The sequence below is a fragment of the Cryptomeria japonica genome, chromosome 10 (assembly GCF_030272615.1).
Source record: "Cryptomeria japonica chromosome 10, Sugi_1.0, whole genome shotgun sequence".
Classification (NCBI taxonomy): Eukaryota; Viridiplantae; Streptophyta; class Pinopsida; order Cupressales; family Cupressaceae; genus Cryptomeria; species Cryptomeria japonica.
In genome coordinates this window covers 263490959-263508331 of record NC_081414.1, presented here as the reverse complement: position 1 = coordinate 263508331, position 17373 = coordinate 263490959, and the positions used below count along the sequence as shown (strand labels likewise).

Here is a 17373-nt window from a genome sequence, read left to right as displayed (position 1 = left end):
TATTGTTTGATTATTATTTTTTACATTTACATATATAAAATTATGTTTTGAGTTCACCTAACAAGAAAATTATGTTGAGTTTTATATATACAAAAATTACATCAAGTCTTATACCCAACCCTAAACTATTAGATGGGACATGTGGCCCTCCCTAGATTGATCTATTAAAATAAGTCATTAATTAATTAATTAATCCATTGGAAGCATGCTAGAGTAAAATAAAATAAACTAAAATAAGTAATATAACCTTACTCATCCCCAACTATCAGATCTCTAAGAAAATACCACCATTTAAAATTTTTTTTTTGACAAATACCGCAATTTTTTTGATGAGATGCCATAGATAGAGAGCGTCGGGACCCACCACCCTAACCTACCCTTGAACATTCAATATGGCCTAAAATAATACCTCTCAATATAAAAATAAAATAAAACATAAACAACAAATTCTAAATCAAAACTAGGTAACAAAGGAAAATGATTCCAGATTTCATCATTGCATTTTTTTTTCACTTTCTTTGTCTACGTTAGTTGATCCAACTTTGTTTTAACGTTGAATATTGCTCCTTGTAATAAATACACCAAAACGACATCTACACTCGTATTCTATTATATCGTTTCTTGTGGATTTCCTCTATATTTTTATGTCTCGTCAACAACATTTTCAATGGCTTATTTTCTAGGTAACGATTGTTCGTTTGGTCAATTTTGTTTTTCAGTTTTTGGGTCAATTGATCGTCACATCATGGAAACTCGCAAGTCTATACAATAATGTTTGCCTACCTATCTTATTTGGATGCCCCAGCTAGTATTACCGTTTTGTTCTTCACCAATTAACTTTTTCTTTGGTTGACGTGATGACTCCATTACCATTAAATATCCGACGACACTCGACTTCGCAACTTTGGTTATCGACTCTGGTAGTTGGAACGATTAATTTTAGGGAACAAATCCAGTTTTATCAATGAACTTCTTTGACAAGAATGCTTAAAAAACTATATTAATTCCATCTCACAACTGTGAGAAGTCAAAGTGGTAATGTTTCTTTCGTTTACATCCATCTTTCAGCCTACAATTCTTAAACAACATCCAGCCATTCGTCCAGGCTCATTTCTCTATTTCAGCATAGATACATCCCCAATTTACCTATCATTTACAGGGGAAATTCAACGTGACTTGCAAGTTTTTCAAAGGAGTTTTTCCGTGCGGACGCCAAAATGGTCTTGTCTGCTACAACGAAATAAGCTGCTCCACTTACTGCATCCATATAAACAAGCACACATATTATTCAGGTGAACTGAAATTCCATGCCCAGTAAGAAAGAAAAGGAAAGAGAGTAATATACCTAAAGAGATGATATGTGCCTGAGCTGCATAGTTGAGATTCGCCCTCGCCCAAGGAATGGCCCGTGCTCCCATCAACTGTTTTCATAATAAATTCATATCAATTACATTCTTTAGTAATGAGATTCAAGCATGACCACAAGTAAGCAATGCTAATGAGATTCAACTGTTTTTTGTAGATTCATATAAATTACATTACATATATTAAGTACGCAACACTAATATTTAGAACAAGGCATGAAAAAGAGTAAAAGTCACTACTGACCACGGGGATTGCAGATGCTATGAATGTAATTGTGGCTGCCTTTGCCCCCGCTTTCACCCCATCTGTATTCAAATATATATGCAATTTACTCTATTAGTTAACATCACGCCTCGATCAGTAAATCTTAATTCACAATAGATATATGAAGTCTAATCCGAGCAGGAAATAAGTGGAAATGGGGAAGATAAAAATGAGCGGTGTGATTACCGTGCGAGTATTGCTCTGCTCTGTGTTGATTACTGTTGAGAGGAGGAGAAGGCATGGAAGCCATGCTCATGTCCTGCCTCCTAACCGTCCACCACTCACGTGCATCCATTGCAATACCCATGATTGAAAATGAGGAGGATATTATGCTTGATATTCTCTTATCTTCTACTGAATTTACACACACACCCTAAACGCGCTCAGGTGCAGAGATGATGAAGCAATGAGGTATAAATAGAAGCAGGTTGCAGAAGTAGGTAAGTGGAAGAGGAGGTTTTTGGATAAAGCGGGGTGCGCCGCAGAAACTAGACCTCCCATACAATCAGTATTGTGGGTGAATCTGATTTGTGGTTGCCTACCTAAAGCCTCCTATAATTAAGCAAATTTTGTGTGAAGAATATTGTACGGGACGATGTACGTGCACTCCGAGCTCTCTGGATTGAATCTGCACCTTACACGTTTGGAATTTGCATGAATCGATTCGGTGCTACTAATACAGTCGCTTGCACGGAAAACAAGGCAGTATTTTCTTCTTTTGGGAAACCGGTGGCGAGATGGGTATTGACGGCCTCGAATTCCCACAGGAAAGGTGTATTAAATATTCATCCCTGGTTTTGGTGTAAGCATAGTATTTACTTTACACTTCACATTTTAGGATTGGTTGTTGAGGAACAGTTTGCACGGATTTATATTTTTTGGTTCCTGCCGGCAGGGACTATAGCGGAGGGCTTTTATATTAACGAGTGATTAATGCGGTGGCAATGGACCAATCAAAAACCATTGTTTTCAAAATATTTTGCATTTGCTAGTATTCGCATCCGTGAACTTGTGTATTTTTAAAAAAAAATGTTTTAAGAAAATTGTTTGGCATTTAATGGTTGGCTTTGTTTACGGCGTGCAAAGGCCTGCCCGTTTCTCAATGAGAGAGAACGCACGAGCCCAAAGGAAGTTGCAAGGGCCACCAAAACAAATGTTTGCAGACCGCAACTAGTTAAAACATGGCTGCCCAAAAAAATCCACGGATTGAAGGCAACATTTGGCAGTATGGATTCGCGCTACACAGTTGCCGATTAGGGTTCCCATTTGCTATGACAGGTGTGCTATGACAGGTGTGCTATGACAGTTACAACCATGAATTGGTTTTAACATTGTTGGCTCTGCTAAACTTCATTTCAATCTTTCATATGAAACGTGATGGGTTGATTGATCTTTAATTTCTTGCAGACTGCCACGGGGGCATAGACTGGTGGTGATTAGGGTTCTAGTTTTGCCATTATTAAATTTCAGAGGTTGCGGTTTTCTCAGTCATTTCTCGCTGATAACACAGAGGTAAGATCATTAGGTTTAGTGGGATGACTATATCTCTATTCTTTTTTCTGAATGACTAAAATGGTAGCCAGGTTAGCATTATGTTTTGTTTTCTGTTGATTTTCCAGATGGTTATCACTTGTTTTGGACTTCCTGACTATCTGACTGCGGTAGTAACCCCCTTGTAGTAGTGACCCAGATAGAGATCTGGGGTTTGGTACGAAAGTTTTTAGTTTTTGTGGCATTGTGTGTGCTTTCATGCTAACTCAAACGAAAAATCATTTGTATTCTCTCCATTACATCACTGGATGCTGAAGTATCTGTCTCAGAAGAATAGGCCTCCCTTCTAAATGGTTTTGTAGCCTTGATGCTAAATATGCTGCCTGGACTTCTCATCCAAAACGTAGTATTTAATGCACCTGAGAAGAATCTTCTGAAGCTCAATGATACACTTAGGACTGATTTTTAGCTTCTAGAAACTAAAAATGCAAGGCCTACAGTTGGTCTCCAAAGCTCAAAATCTAAACTACATTATGCTCTAACAGTATAATGAATGACCTCCATAATAATGGTCAGGTTTTAAGCCTTACCGTGTGTGGTTGGTTGCTTTGGTAAAGCAAGTCACCATTGGACAACCCGTGTTTAGGTAATTTAACGTAAAACTCGGAGGTGGCTTTTCAGGCAAAAAATTTGGTGTGTTTAATATTATGTTTCGTGACGGCCATCCTTGTCACCCCTAGCCATTTTTCATCAATTATTGGTCATGAGATTTTGGGTTTCATCCTTGTCACCCCTTCCCATTTTTCTAGTCAATTGTTGTTCATGAGATTTTGGGTTTTGTTCTAGGCATCCTTTTTATTGTGATATGGTGTTTCTCTGTCATTCTCAAAAGGGGAGTGGGCGCATTATAGATTTGAACGTGTTACCTTCATAGCACTTAGCGTTTACCTAATTTCCTCAACAAAAATAATAGTTTTCTATATCAATGACTCTCTGCCATACTCCGAAATCACATAAAGCTACTTAGATCTTGACTAGAACCACTTTTCCCTCCATTCAATGTTTATCAAGTAAATGCCTTTCAAGGACTTTGTTTGGACTACTGCTTTAATTCAAGTGAAGAGGTTCATTGGAAGCTGGTATAGGTAAACTTGTTTTTAGGATGAAAATATCAGTCACTTTGCCAATGTAATACTTGAGGCAGACAACCCTTATTTTAAGTAATGTATTTCATCAACTATAGGAGTTTTGCACTATTTATATTCTGATGAGGCTCATTAGATGTCTTACTGATTTCTGCATGCAAGTTCTGCTTATAAATATTGCATGAAAGATAGCTGACACTCTTTTTGGTTGGCCTACTACAGAAATCGAGATGTGTGAACTTTAATGGCTGCATAAACTTTATTGACCAATTTACTGATAGATTTTAATTAGGTTTTTGTATGTATTTATTTTTATGAAATTTGATGAAATATTTTGAACATTTTACAGAAGTTTAAACAAAAAAATCTACCAACTAAGCTTCTCTTATTGACATGCACCTCCTATTCCACCAACTTTTTTTTGTTTTTTGGTAACCAGGGACACAGAACAGCAATGTATGGCATGCTTTGATGCATGAGGCAAGCCACTGTAACACCTGGGCAACACACAACAGCCCCACTCCATGCATTGCAGTTAGATAGGATTCAAAATTGAGGCGTGCTAGATGCTAGTCAAAGTGCTCAACTGTTTAAGGCGCGGGCAATTGAAAATAAGAAAAAGTTTTCTCTTTTAACACGGTGCTCAGTTTCTTCTATTTTATCAGTGAAATATTTTTATTTTTATTTTTTCGGATTCGCTCATGTCATTCGGCTCTATTTATATGATTATTTTCATTATTTGATGAGGGTATCTTAGTGTATTCGCATGTATTTATATGCAATTATTTGGAGTTCAGTTTGATCTTCAAAATTCATTCATTTTCTGCAGTTTTACAATTGAATAGAGTCACACAAAGGATATATTCTATGTATGTGTTTTGAAAAGATATCCTTTGCCTGTAACTGAAATATTTGAGAATTTTTCCAATATAGACTAGGAATTCTCTGTTTTTTTTCAACTCGGTTTTTTTTCAACTCTCTCATAGGTTGCAATTCATATAATGAGGGTTAAGTGAGTCACTAAATTCGTTTATGGGAATATTTTTTAAAATTAGGATATATTTTCAAAAATCAGTATGGAGAGTGTTGTTCTATGTGTTTATTATAGAATACACATGTTTATAGATAGCAGTTACAAAACTCTAATTTGGTATATGTGTTCATGTACAACTACCAACAGGATTTAAATTTAGTTTATCTTCAAATGAAATCCAAAATACTTTATATACTGTGTTTTAAGGGTAATTTTTGTTCTTCTTTGCACTATACAAACTATTTACTAATTGTGTATTAATGGCATTTGACAATTTTAGTACAAATGTGGTTGTTGATGGTCATACAGTGAATTTGAGATTGTGGGGCACTGCAGGTAGACACTCTTGCATATTTATTACATGTCTGTAGAATTTATGTTTTCTAATCCATTTTCCCTGCATTTAATGTTATGTTGTTTGTATGATTTGGTTATTTGATCTCTGTCTATACAAATATAGATATGATAAATCAAATTGCCCATCTTATGCATCGTAATGGGTTTATATTTAGGCAAATTTTGATCTTGTCATCCATACTGAACAAATGTTATTTACCAAACTATATAGTAGTCCTTAAAAGATGGAATTTACCAAACTATTATTACATTGCCATCACAGACATCCTTTGTCAACAACAATCATTGACCACATATGGACAAACAATAACACACACATGGCTAGAATTCAAAGATTAGAAGCATATTGGACTGATCATGACATTATTTTTACCCAGATTGACAACATCGTATAAATTATTCATGTGCATTCACAATGCTCACAAACTACTTGTCAATAATCTTTTACTAAAACATTTCACAACAACTAACAAAAGGTAATTTTATTACTAGTCTATTCAATTCTTACTTGATAGATTACTGCTCGTAGATTTATTCTTGTCTTTGACTTTGATTTTTGTAATTATTATTCAGATTTATTCCTAACTTCAATATCATATTTTCCTTGCTTAGAATAACACCATTGTATACACTGTTAAAGCTATAAGTTTTTTTTTACTTGAAAATATCTAAATATTCATATGCATCAACAACTGCAACAGCTACAACCACCAATGAAACTAAAGCATTTTGGTGTTAGCCAAAGCTATTGCACAGGCTTATGCATTGACAACTGCAACAACTACAACCACCAACAAAATTAAAGCATTTAGCTATCAATCAAAGCTATTTCACAGGCTTAGATGGATAATCCAACACCTGAAGATCAATTGCAATCAAACAAATGAAAATCACAAGAAAATATGTAATGCTTTTACACACTCTTGTCCCCTTTTCTTGTCTTTACATTTTCACCAACACTGTCTTGCGTCTTTTCTCTTTATTATTATATCAGAAAGTAAACTATCTTATTCCTTTCTTAGCAACATTCAGACAGTTCCTGATGCCCAAGAAGCCCCTCCAGATAGCGAAAGTTGTTCTACTGAGAAACCTCGACCAAAGAAGTAACTGTTGTTATAGATTCCTAAAGTATTTCTTTCACTTCTACTTATACTATAAAAACTGAAACATTACATTTCATTACAGATTAAAATTGCAACCATTGCATGTATCAAGCATCATTGAAATCTGTACAATGCAATTTGCTGTCGCATTTGAAGGCGATGTTCTTGTAACTTATGGCCCAGGTTGTAACAAGAACCCTGTAGGCCAAATAAAAGCACCAATTGTGCATGTGGACATGGTTGACAGTCATGGTCAAATGACTATAACAGTAAATATCAACAACAAGTTGATTGATATGTTCCTTTCACAACTATCGCTTGGTGCTAGTGTTCACCTAACAAACTTCATAATAAAAAAGAAAAGCCAATACAAAAGAGGTGATGCTAATTCTTGTCTCCAGTTAACTACAAAAACAACAATTGAATGCATTGGAAAAGTCTGCAAACAATGCAAGCTAACACCGAACAGAACTATAGCACAACTCATCGATTCACCTAGCACTTACTCAATTGGTTCATTGGCTGTTCTTGTCGCTGGTTACACTGAGGCACCAATAGAATATCAATTACTAGTTAAAGATGGTGAATCCGCCTCTGACACAGCCACTGCAAGATATTTTGCACCATCTCCAAAAACTAAATTATCCATTTTCCATTTTGTATAATTATTTTACTATGTCATTTAACATATTTATTTTCCTTCCAACTCACAGTGCCAAAAAACCACTCGGATGTCTATGCCACTCTACAACAACTTCTTCCGACAACAACATCGCCCCTCTTACTGTTCAAGAACATTGTACGCAATGGCGCCCATGGAACACACCTGTTAAAGTCAAGTCTGTCCACTTTTGTGGATGAACTCAACAATGAGTGCAACAAAGCTTCTCTGCAAAATCTGGCTTCATCCAACATTCAGGTACTTATTTTAAGCAATTTATATTACACTGCAACTTACACTACGAGCCCTAAATTACACATATTCCTCCATCCCACACTAACATTCTTATTTTACCCCACACTAACATTGTTCTTTTGTTCACAGGTCACTGGAACCCTCAAGACCAAAAATGCCCACCTTCCTCCCTACCAACCCCTCTGTTCCATCTGCCACCACATTGTTCATTTACTTCCCATTGCCACTAACAACTCAACCCAATGCCTCACTTGCGCCACTTCAACCCCATTCACCTACGAACCTTACTTGCAATGCACAATTGAAACTGCAACTAGTACCATTGATTGTAACTTACACACCACACTATTGCAAGAACACTTTCCTCAGCTTGCCAAAATCCCATTTGAAAATTACAAGACAGACATGTCAATAGTTGTTTTCCTTATGCGCAAATTCTAAATGGATGCAACATTCACAATTGCAATGAACAATTCTATTATTCACATTGCTAAGGACGACAATGAAAAAAAACTATCAAACCCACCTTTTTTAATATCATTATTTGTAAAATAACATGGCTTGAGAATAATCTTCCGTGTCTAACTAAATTGTTGTGCAAAAACTGCAATGCCTATGAAATCAGATTGTCATATGAAAGAACATTTTGCCCAACCAAATACTTTTTTGTCAAGGTACTGCCAAAACCTTTAGAATTAATTCTATTATCTACTCATTCCTCTCATTTGTTAGAAATTTTCTCTGTGTTAAAATGCACATTGTCTAGTCTAGATTGTTTGTGGTTTAACCTTGTGCTATTTTTATAAAATGATTGAAATTCATTGTGTTTTTAATAAAATGACTAAATTTCTTATAGCAGTTAAATCAGAATAAAAAACTATTGCTGCTGATACTATTTATGTCTATTCATGAGCCTTTCTAGTCTAGATTGTATGTGGTTTAACCTTGTGTTGTTTTTATAAAATGATTGAAATTCATTGTGTTTTTAATTAAATGACTAAATTTCTTATAGCAATTAAATCAGAATAAAAAACTATTGCTGCTGATACTATTTATGTCTGTTAATAAGCCTAATCCTCTAGTACCATCTAGTACTAATCAATAAAGATATGGAACCCTAACTCACTTCAGAATCTCATGAAGAAACAAACTAAGAATTAAGTTCAAGAAATATTGTTTGGGATGAGTACAATTGCATACAAAATTTGCAATTGTATCACCCCCACCCGTAAGGGACGTGTTGAGCAACGCAACATTATTTTCCTTATAATGAGTGTTAGGCAACAAGTACAGGTCATTTTGTTTTTGGAGTAACACAAACCATTAAATTAAAAATCGATCAACTCTAAGATATCACCCACTTAATCGGTCTTACAATGGCCACCAAACTTACCACCATAGAAAAGCACATGGGATACTGACAAACAAAAATCTGGCATCCCCAGTTGGTCACAGGTTGTTAAGTTTCTGGGAAAGTTCAACAACTGGTATCCATATGTAGCATAAAGATTAAATTAGTTAAACAAGACTCATATAGATGTGACAGTCTAATATCATCAAATTCCATGACATGCTGTTTAAATATTCATGTGAAATCTCTATAGTTCAAGCACATACTGAAGTCATGAAATATGAAGACGATAAAACAAATGAACCTCTTTATCACGAGTGACAAACTCAAGTGCACAATAACATATTGGAATGTTGATAAGAGGTGCCATAACAATTAGAAGACAGTCGCTAGAAAACATTCCTAGAAAACATTTTTGACAGTGAGAATTTGCATTTTTGATAGTGAGAATTTAAATATGATCTGCTTGTTCTATAAGTTGCTTCCCCTCCTTGCACCAGGCACAAAATTTTGTTCCATGAAAATGACCCAAATGAATGTGCCTTGATGCAACTAATCTAATTGCCAATTGTCCAAACAATTGATTATTTGTGTCTATACCAAGATCATCCACCTCTCCCCTGCATGCGAAAAAAATCCAATCACTGACAGTTCATTTCTGCATGATACATAGATAATAATCCCCAGAAATGAGCACCTCAAGACCACTGTTCTGTCGGCTCTGCACCCTCTAATTTGTGCATTATATTGCATTGGTTTTGTGAATGGCTTTGCAAGCCATTTGCAAAACCAATTCACCGTGACAAAATATTCTCCCAAAAACAATATACATAAACAATATGCAACTTCTACATTGCAAATATTGAAAAACAACATTTATGCAATGAATCCTGCAAGCAATGGTGGATGTGACTACAACAATCGTCATTAAGAGAGCCGCGGTAGTAGTAAGCAAGTTTACAATTGATAAAGTGTTTTTTCCTTGTCTACAGTCATTTCTCTCCAACATGCTTTTAGTAATCTTGTTTTCTTATATTACCAGGTTTGTAACCAAACTGTAATCAAAGATATTTTCCCTATCATGCTTATCATTGTTAATTGTCTTGTTGTCTATTAAGCTAACTACCAAATAATTCACTATGCGGGTCTTTGAATGCAGAAGATGAAAACAATCACAAAGCTTGTAGAAGATGAAAACAATCACAAAGCTTGCAAAAGATGAAAACAATCACAAAGCTTGCAGAAGATGAAAACAGTCACAAAGCCTATAGAGAAGCTTAGGACAGAAATAAAAGTCTACAAAGAAATTGAGTCAGAACATGCAAATGAAATTAAACGGTTCACTACCACTATACTAGTTTTGTACATAGTCAACTGACAAACAATGCTCAGTACTGTTTTGTCAAGACATGCAATCAATCATATCTTGCTTCATTTTGTTGCTTAATTTTGTGACTTTACTTTGTTGTGAAATCAAAGCTATGAGAAGTTGTTTTATGCTTTTATTTTTGTGTTTATTTCTTGCTTTGTTTTGTTCTTTAATTTCATGACTTTACTTTATTGCAAACTCAAAGCTATAAGAAATTGTTTATATTTCAAGTATTAGACTACAACTTCTCAAATTGTGCAGAAATTTCCATTAAAAAGGTAAACTACAAAGCAACCAGGTTCAAAATTACAAATCTAGAACAACAAACACAAGCAACAAGCAATGACTCCCGACAGGAACTTCGCTACTTGCAGCTCTTGTTATTATATGACTTCATAATGGTTCCCACTTACCAGTAGGGCATTTCTTTATTGTGGCTTTTAAAAATTGATCTAAGTTTGACAAAGCATGTGGAGGCAATAACATTTTAATTGTTTAAACTTTTTCTTTTTAGTATGTGTTTGAAAGGTTATATGTTTTGATGGATAGTAATCCTTTTTTTTTGGAGCTTATTAGGAATTTATTATTATGGTTTTAGTTGGTTATTCATGGTATATATTAATTTTTTTAAGAATTTTTGCTTTGAATAATGTGTCTTAATTATTAATAATAAACTAATATTACACATATTCACTTTTAAAAGGTGGTGGAAAAAGTCATACCTTTAATGTTCAAGTGAGGCTTAAGTTTGGAGTGAGATAACATAAAACCTAAACAAAATTGTTAGATGACTAGAGCAAGAGCAAATGGAGGAGAAGGGGGATCCTAATCATCCAATTTATCTCATACATAAATGGGGTTTGGGGTAATCATATGAGGGTGTCATCCATGATTATTATCATTATTTTCTTATTATTTTCCTTCATTGACCACCCATGTAGGAGAGCTAGCAAAAGTAGCTGAGAAAATTTGTTAGTATTTAGCCAACCTGAAGAACCTCCACCAATAAGCAGTAAATGAGATAGAGCACTTGTTTCCAAGTTGTGAACTAGTCTTGTTGAGCATGCTCTCTTCTCACAAGAGGAGGATAGCCCTACAAATAAGTCTCCTGATCAACATGAATAGACTAGCTACAACCATGCCAACAACCATGAGGAGGAGATTTACTCAAAAAAGAGGAGGGAGTTGAGGGAACCTTTACCACAGTACATGGGGCATGGCCCCAATAATCTAGGATTACTTGTAAGTGGGCCACCTCAAGTATAGATTAAAAAATGTTGATCAATAAAAAAATCCCAAAAAAGTAGTACAATTTATCTCTTTCCATATGCTAAAGGGAATTTTCAGCTTGAAAGCATGCTAGATTTGAAGGAATTTATTTGAGATTTTAGGCCAATCTCCTAATAATAACATAGGCCAAAAAAATGGCTCTAATTTGAATGACTTGAAGAACTCATGAATCCAAGACCAAACATCCTAATTTTTGGGATCGAACCATAAGGGTTGTTTGAGAGATTTGTGATGCTAATGATAAGATCATTGGGGAATAGGAACACTTACATGGGACAATTTGGAACCAATAGGGAGACCTTAAAAAAGTAGATAACAGGTAAAGCGAGCCAATTTAGGCTCTAGAATTGTCACCCAAATGGTGTCAAACATGTGTTACTAGATTGACAAGGGTGGCTATAAATGTGTCCATTGATATAAGGTGCTAGGAACCATAGAAAAATGAGGGGAAACCAAATAATGCCTTTGAGAAGGTTTATAATTTTGAATGTAATGTCTAGATATCACTACTAGCCTTTCCACCAAGGTTCACAAGATCTAATTCCAATATTGTGAATTATATTAGTCAAGATTTGGCTTCTATAATTATGCTAAAGGTTTTCTCACTTCTATTTTGAAAACTATGTAATTGAGCATTCATTTCATTTCAAGATAAGGGATTCTTAGTAGTTTTGAAAAAAATATCCAGGAGTATTTTGGACCCTTTATTGAAAAATATTAGAGCTTGAACTCAAGTCCATTCCTTGCAAGAGGGTGTTTTCGACACTAAAAAGTAGACCACCAATGGTTTTGTTGGTTCATGAAAAGAATAATTAAAAAAATAGAATTATTCCAAAGAATCTAAGGCTTCATAGCTTCCCAAGCTTGCCAAATACTATTTATCCAAAAGGTCCTCTAAATCTAAGCAACATATTTCATAACTAGAAGGGTATGAAGTACAATCTCCTTCCAAGCTAGTTGCCCAACTAGATGACTAGCGGAAATCTAGTGTTGCACTAAATTGTTTCAAGCTTCATTATCTGTGATAGTAGGAATGATCTGCTTGGTGCATAGAGCCATATATTGGTGTCGAGTATACAATAACTGTAATCCTCCTAGTTCATGAGGAACAACAAAAGTCTTAAGTTGGCCAATGGAACCCTTGGTTATTATCTAGAGAAGATCAACTAAAATCATCCAATTACCCTTGGTAGTAGGAATTATCCACTTAGTGCATAGGGCCAAGCCTTGTCATTGAGCATGGAGCAATTTCTGTCCTCATGACTCATGAAGAAGACAAGAAAACTCTTAATCCACGCAATGAAAACCTTGGTGATTATCTAGAGAAGGTCAAAGAAAATCATGAATAAGCATCTATAATTTCAAATAAAAATATTAATTAGTAGACATCAGTGGTCATAAGAATCCTAAAGCATTTCTTGAATTTTCCTACTAGAAATAGGTATTTGGTGATTCAAAAAAAAAGGTAAATGATTTTGATAGGAGCTAAAAATTGACGAGGCCACATATGAGGACCTCATCTCCATCATGAATACTTAGCAATAGCACCCCAAGAGTGGTTTGAACCTTGGTGGTAAGAATCACAACAAAACAATTTAACCATCACACTATGTCATTACTAATTAGGTGTTTGATGACTTAATGAAAGGTAAGAGGTATGCCTAAGAACATACAAAATTCATCATGATCAATCCACTTCCATTTAAGGTAATTAAGCCAATAAGACTTACAAAGGATTAATAATAGAAATGTATCTTTTTCCATTGAATGACAAAGCTTGAGGCCTTGCAAAACAATTCCAAAAAGTATAGAACCTTATTTATGCTATTTTATTCTTCCAAGATCTCGTGAGAGAGTAATCATATACAAAATGCCCATTCACCAATCAACTTGAATATTTAGGTAAATAAATACCTTTAACTAGTCTATGAGAAATAAAATGAGCCAAGTGGTATACCAACTAGTGCTCTCTAATGATGATGAGTTGGTTGGATAGAATTGTAAAGGGAATTCCCATATGTACATCTAGGATGTTACAATAATAAATCTGAATTATATTTGTACAATATTGGTATTATGTGTTTATTTATTTTGTAATACTAACCTAGTTGCATGCCCTACATCAGAATGCTAAGATAAAATTTTTCATTTCCAAGCATTATTCAAATCTTAATACAAGAATCTGGGCAGATTAGGTTAAGTCCCAATAGTGGACATTACATCTTTATTGTGGAAGAATATGAACCCCAATTTGTTTAATGATATTCCTATATTATTTAGAAAACAAACCTCTTACGACAATAATAGAAAATCTAGTGACTGGACATGTGGAATGAAGGATGCCCTTCAATGGACTAGGATTTGACACATGCTACATCGTGGGTAGCATTGCAAATAAATTTCATGGTGGGGTTTAAAATGTATGACTTGATTTTTATTCATGCCAACATTACCTCTATGAGATTAAGAATACTATAGTAAGACTAATAAGTCAAGAAACAACATATAAACTTTTTGAGTGAAATAATTGATCCTTGGTTGAGAAAATAACTCAAGCTTAATGCAATAATTATAATACATGTAGTCAAAGTAATATTGGGTGAGCTATTCCTCTCCACTGAACACAAGAATAGAGTTAAAAACAAACATTTCTTCAATGATTGTAGTTGTCTTCGTAGAAGTATATGAGTTGAAGAAGGTGATTAGGGTGGTTTTGAGTTCTTGATTTGGCATCAAGGGATTGGAACCATCCCAAATGATGCTATTATAGGGCTTGGTTTTCATCTTGGAGCCAAATATTTCTTAATAATATAATCCCATATATTCAATAGATCCCATTTGTCACAATTTGTAATACTGAATTTAATGATGATCAATGCAAACATCAATAAGTGGAAGATAAAACTCTTCAAATTTTTCATAGAAGTCACACCATTACTAAGAAGAAACTAAACCTTCACCATGAAGAATATTATCGAAAGTGACAAAGAAGAGAAATTTGAAAAATAAAATTAAGATATAATTTGTAGTTTGATAATATCATATATATATGCTTGTAACTGTTAGGTCAACATATGGGTATGATCTCCAAGATCACTTTCATCGAACAAAACTATTTTCCTCGAGGTAGGTATTGACGACCTCCACCTCCACCTTGGTAAGTTGTTTTGTATTCATCCATGGTTTTCGTTCAAGCATAATATTTACTGTTGAATGCTTCACATTACTTTATGATGGTTGGTTGTTGGGGAACACTTTGTAGGAATTATATTTATGGAATACATCGAAATGGGTGAGCGCATGTGAAGGCAATTGATATGAGCATGTTAATTCTCATAGGATGTTAAATTTTTTCTTTATAATATGTGCTTAAAGGTTATATGAGCGTTCCAACAGTTGAGAACAATTTAAAAAAAAATTTGTTGTATTGATCAATGCAAATATACAAATGGCTTACTGGCTTTTAGATAACTACTCTGACAAATTGACAACCTTCGATAAACAAGTGTCAAAATGTCATATTGATTGGAAGGACACATGACAATTGCTCATTCTCTTAGATCCAAAATACTTCTATTTAGTAGAACAGCCAAGTCAAGGCGTTAATGAAGGACACCCAACATGAATTCAAATCAATTTTTGTTTTTGGTTTTAGCACCTTTAGAAGAAGTCTACCTTTTTTTTTGGGAGGCAAATTCTAGATGTGAAATTAATTTTATAATTACATGTATAAAATTATGTTTTAAGTTTTATACACATAAGACTATTATTGCTGAATACATCTCAACATAAAAATAAAATAAAACATAAACAACAAATTCTAAATCAAAACTAACAGAAGAACATTGTTCCAGATTTCACCCTTACATTTGTCTTTCACTTTGTTAGCGTTGAATAGTGCTCCAGATTTCACCCTTACATTTGCCTTACATTTGTCTTTCACTTTGTTAGCGTTGAATAGTGCTCCTTGAAATAAACATACCAAAACGATATCTACACGTGTATTTTATTATATCATTTCTTATGGATTTCCTCTGTAGTTGTATGTTGTCAACAACATTTTCAATGAATTATTTCCTAATTATTGTTCGTTTGGTCAACTGATCATCACATCATAGAAACTCGCAAGTCTGTACAATAATGTTTTCCTACCTTTCTTCATTTTATTTGGATTCTCTCTAGGTGGTATTACTATTTTGTTCTTGACTATCTATAACATTTTTTCTTTGGCTGACGTGATGACTACATTAGCATTCAAAATTGGGCATGTTCTCGTGGAGGTGGGATTTTCCAAATGTTGGTAGTTTAGGTAACACATAATATTTAAATAGTATGATAACATAATTTATATAGGTCACATTAACAATAGGTTTAGTAGTTCTTGTTGAATACATGGGGATAAGTGTATGACGGTGGGTGCCAGGGGTAGATATTGTATAAAAACTACTTGGATTCATGATTTCATTCCATCTCATAAATGGTGAGAAGTTTCATTTACATCCTCTTTCGGATTACAATTCTAAAACAACATATATCCAGCCATTCTTCCAGTCTCACTTTTCTACTTCTGCATACACATATCCCCAATTTATCTTATCATTTACAGGGGAAATTCGACGTGAATTGCAAGTTTTTCAAAAGAGTTTTTCCGTGCGGACGCCAAAATGGTCTTGTCTGCTACAACGAAAAAAGCTGCTCCACTTACTGCAATCATATAAACATGCACACATATTATTCAGGTGAACTCAAATTCCATGCCCAATAAGAAAGAAAAGGAAAGAGAGTAATATACCTAAAGAGATGATATGTGCCTGAGCTGCATAGTTCAGGTTCGCCCTCGCCCAAGGAATGGCCCGTGCTCCCATCAACTATTATCATAATAATTTCATATCAATTACATTGTATATCAAACAAATTCAAGCATAAACAAAAGTAAGCAACGCTAATGAGATTGAACTGTTTTTGTAAATTCATATCAATTACATTACATATAATGAGTAGGCAATACTAATATTTAGGACAAGGCATGTAGAAGAGTAAAAGTCATTACTGACCACAGGGATTGCCGATGCTATAAATGCAATTGTGGCTGCCTTCACCCCTGCTTTCACCCCTTCTGTATTCAAATACATATGCAATCTAGTCTGTTAGTTAACATCAGGCCTCATACTGCTTTTCAAACAGAAACTCTGAACACACAACAGATCTAAGAAGGTAATGAATGGAATTGGAGAACATAAAAATGAGTGGTGTGATTACCGTGTGAGTATTGCTTTGCTCTGTGTTGAGCAATGGTATTGGAGGTGTTGGTGTTGAGAGGAGCCATGCTCATGTCCTGCCTCCTCACTGCCCACCACTCTCGTGCAGTACCCATGATTGAAAATGAGGATATTATGCTTGGTATTCTCTTATCTTCTACTGAAATTACTACGCTTACAGCTTAGACGCGCTATGGTGCAGGGATAATAGAGTAATGATGTATAAATAGAAGCAGATTGCAGGAGTAGGTAAGTGGAAGAGGGGATTTCTGGATAAACCGGGGTGCGCCGCAGAAACAAAGCCTCTCATGCATTCAGTATTGTGGGTGAATCTGATTTGTTGCCACCTACCTAAAGACTCTCCTAAAGTTTCGCAAATTTTGTGTGAAGAATATTGTACGGGACGGTGTACATACACTCCGAGCTTCTGG

General features: G+C 34.7%; 2 protein-coding genes and 1 long non-coding RNA gene across 4 annotated transcripts; 1 reads left to right on the top strand and 2 right to left on the bottom strand.

The window, feature by feature from the left end:
- Positions 1-970: 970 nt before the first annotated feature.
- On the bottom strand, positions 971-2147 carry LOC131059816 (early nodulin-93). The gene is made up of 4 exons (XM_057992844.2): positions 1816-2147; positions 1609-1670; positions 1346-1421; positions 971-1257 (listed from the first exon to the last, which is right to left on the bottom strand). Exons 1-4 carry the CDS (start codon positions 1934-1936, stop codon positions 1154-1156), a joined length of 363 nt encoding a protein of 120 aa, XP_057848827.2. The 5' UTR covers positions 1937-2147; the 3' UTR covers positions 971-1153.
- Positions 2148-2482: 335 nt separating this feature from the next.
- On the top strand, positions 2483-5129 carry LOC131027650 (uncharacterized). Its single transcript, XR_009359191.1, has 3 exons — positions 2483-2907; positions 3037-3141; positions 4705-5129. It is a non-coding gene; the product is annotated as an uncharacterized LOC131027650 (long non-coding RNA).
- Positions 5130-16114: 10985 nt separating this feature from the next.
- LOC131059817 (early nodulin-93) lies at positions 16115-17153 on the bottom strand. 2 transcript variants are annotated; one of them, XM_057992845.2, is made up of 4 exons: positions 16944-17153; positions 16739-16800; positions 16477-16552; positions 16115-16388 (listed from the first exon to the last, which is right to left on the bottom strand). In XM_057992845.2, the coding sequence occupies exons 1-4, from the start codon at positions 17056-17058 to the stop codon at positions 16285-16287; spliced, it is 357 nt and encodes a 118-aa protein (XP_057848828.2). In that variant the 5' UTR covers positions 17059-17153; the 3' UTR covers positions 16115-16284. The 2 variants fall into 2 exon arrangements, with proteins under 2 accessions (XP_057848828.2, XP_057848829.2); XM_057992846.2 differs by having other exon boundaries at positions 16742-16800.
- Between the last annotated feature and the right edge of the window lie 220 nt (positions 17154-17373).

Coding starts and splice junctions, on each gene's coding strand:
- LOC131059816 (XM_057992844.2), bottom strand. CDS start 1,936: ATGGGTATTGCAATGGATGCACGTGAGTGGTGGACGGTTAGGAGGCAG. Junction 1,671..1,815: donor AGCAGAGCAATACTCGCACG/GTAATCACACCG, acceptor ATTTGAATACAG/ATGGGGTGAAAGCGGGGGCA. Junction 1,258..1,345: donor GGCACATATCATCTCTTTAG/GTATATTACTCT, acceptor ATATGGATGCAG/TAAGTGGAGCAGCTTATTTC.
- LOC131059817 (XM_057992845.2), bottom strand. CDS start 17,058: ATGGGTACTGCACGAGAGTGGTGGGCAGTGAGGAGGCAGGACATGAGC. Junction 16,801..16,943: donor AGCAAAGCAATACTCACACG/GTAATCACACCA, acceptor ATTTGAATACAG/AAGGGGTGAAAGCAGGGGTG. Junction 16,553..16,738: donor TAGCATCGGCAATCCCTGTG/GTCAGTAATGAC, acceptor TTATGATAATAG/TTGATGGGAGCACGGGCCAT.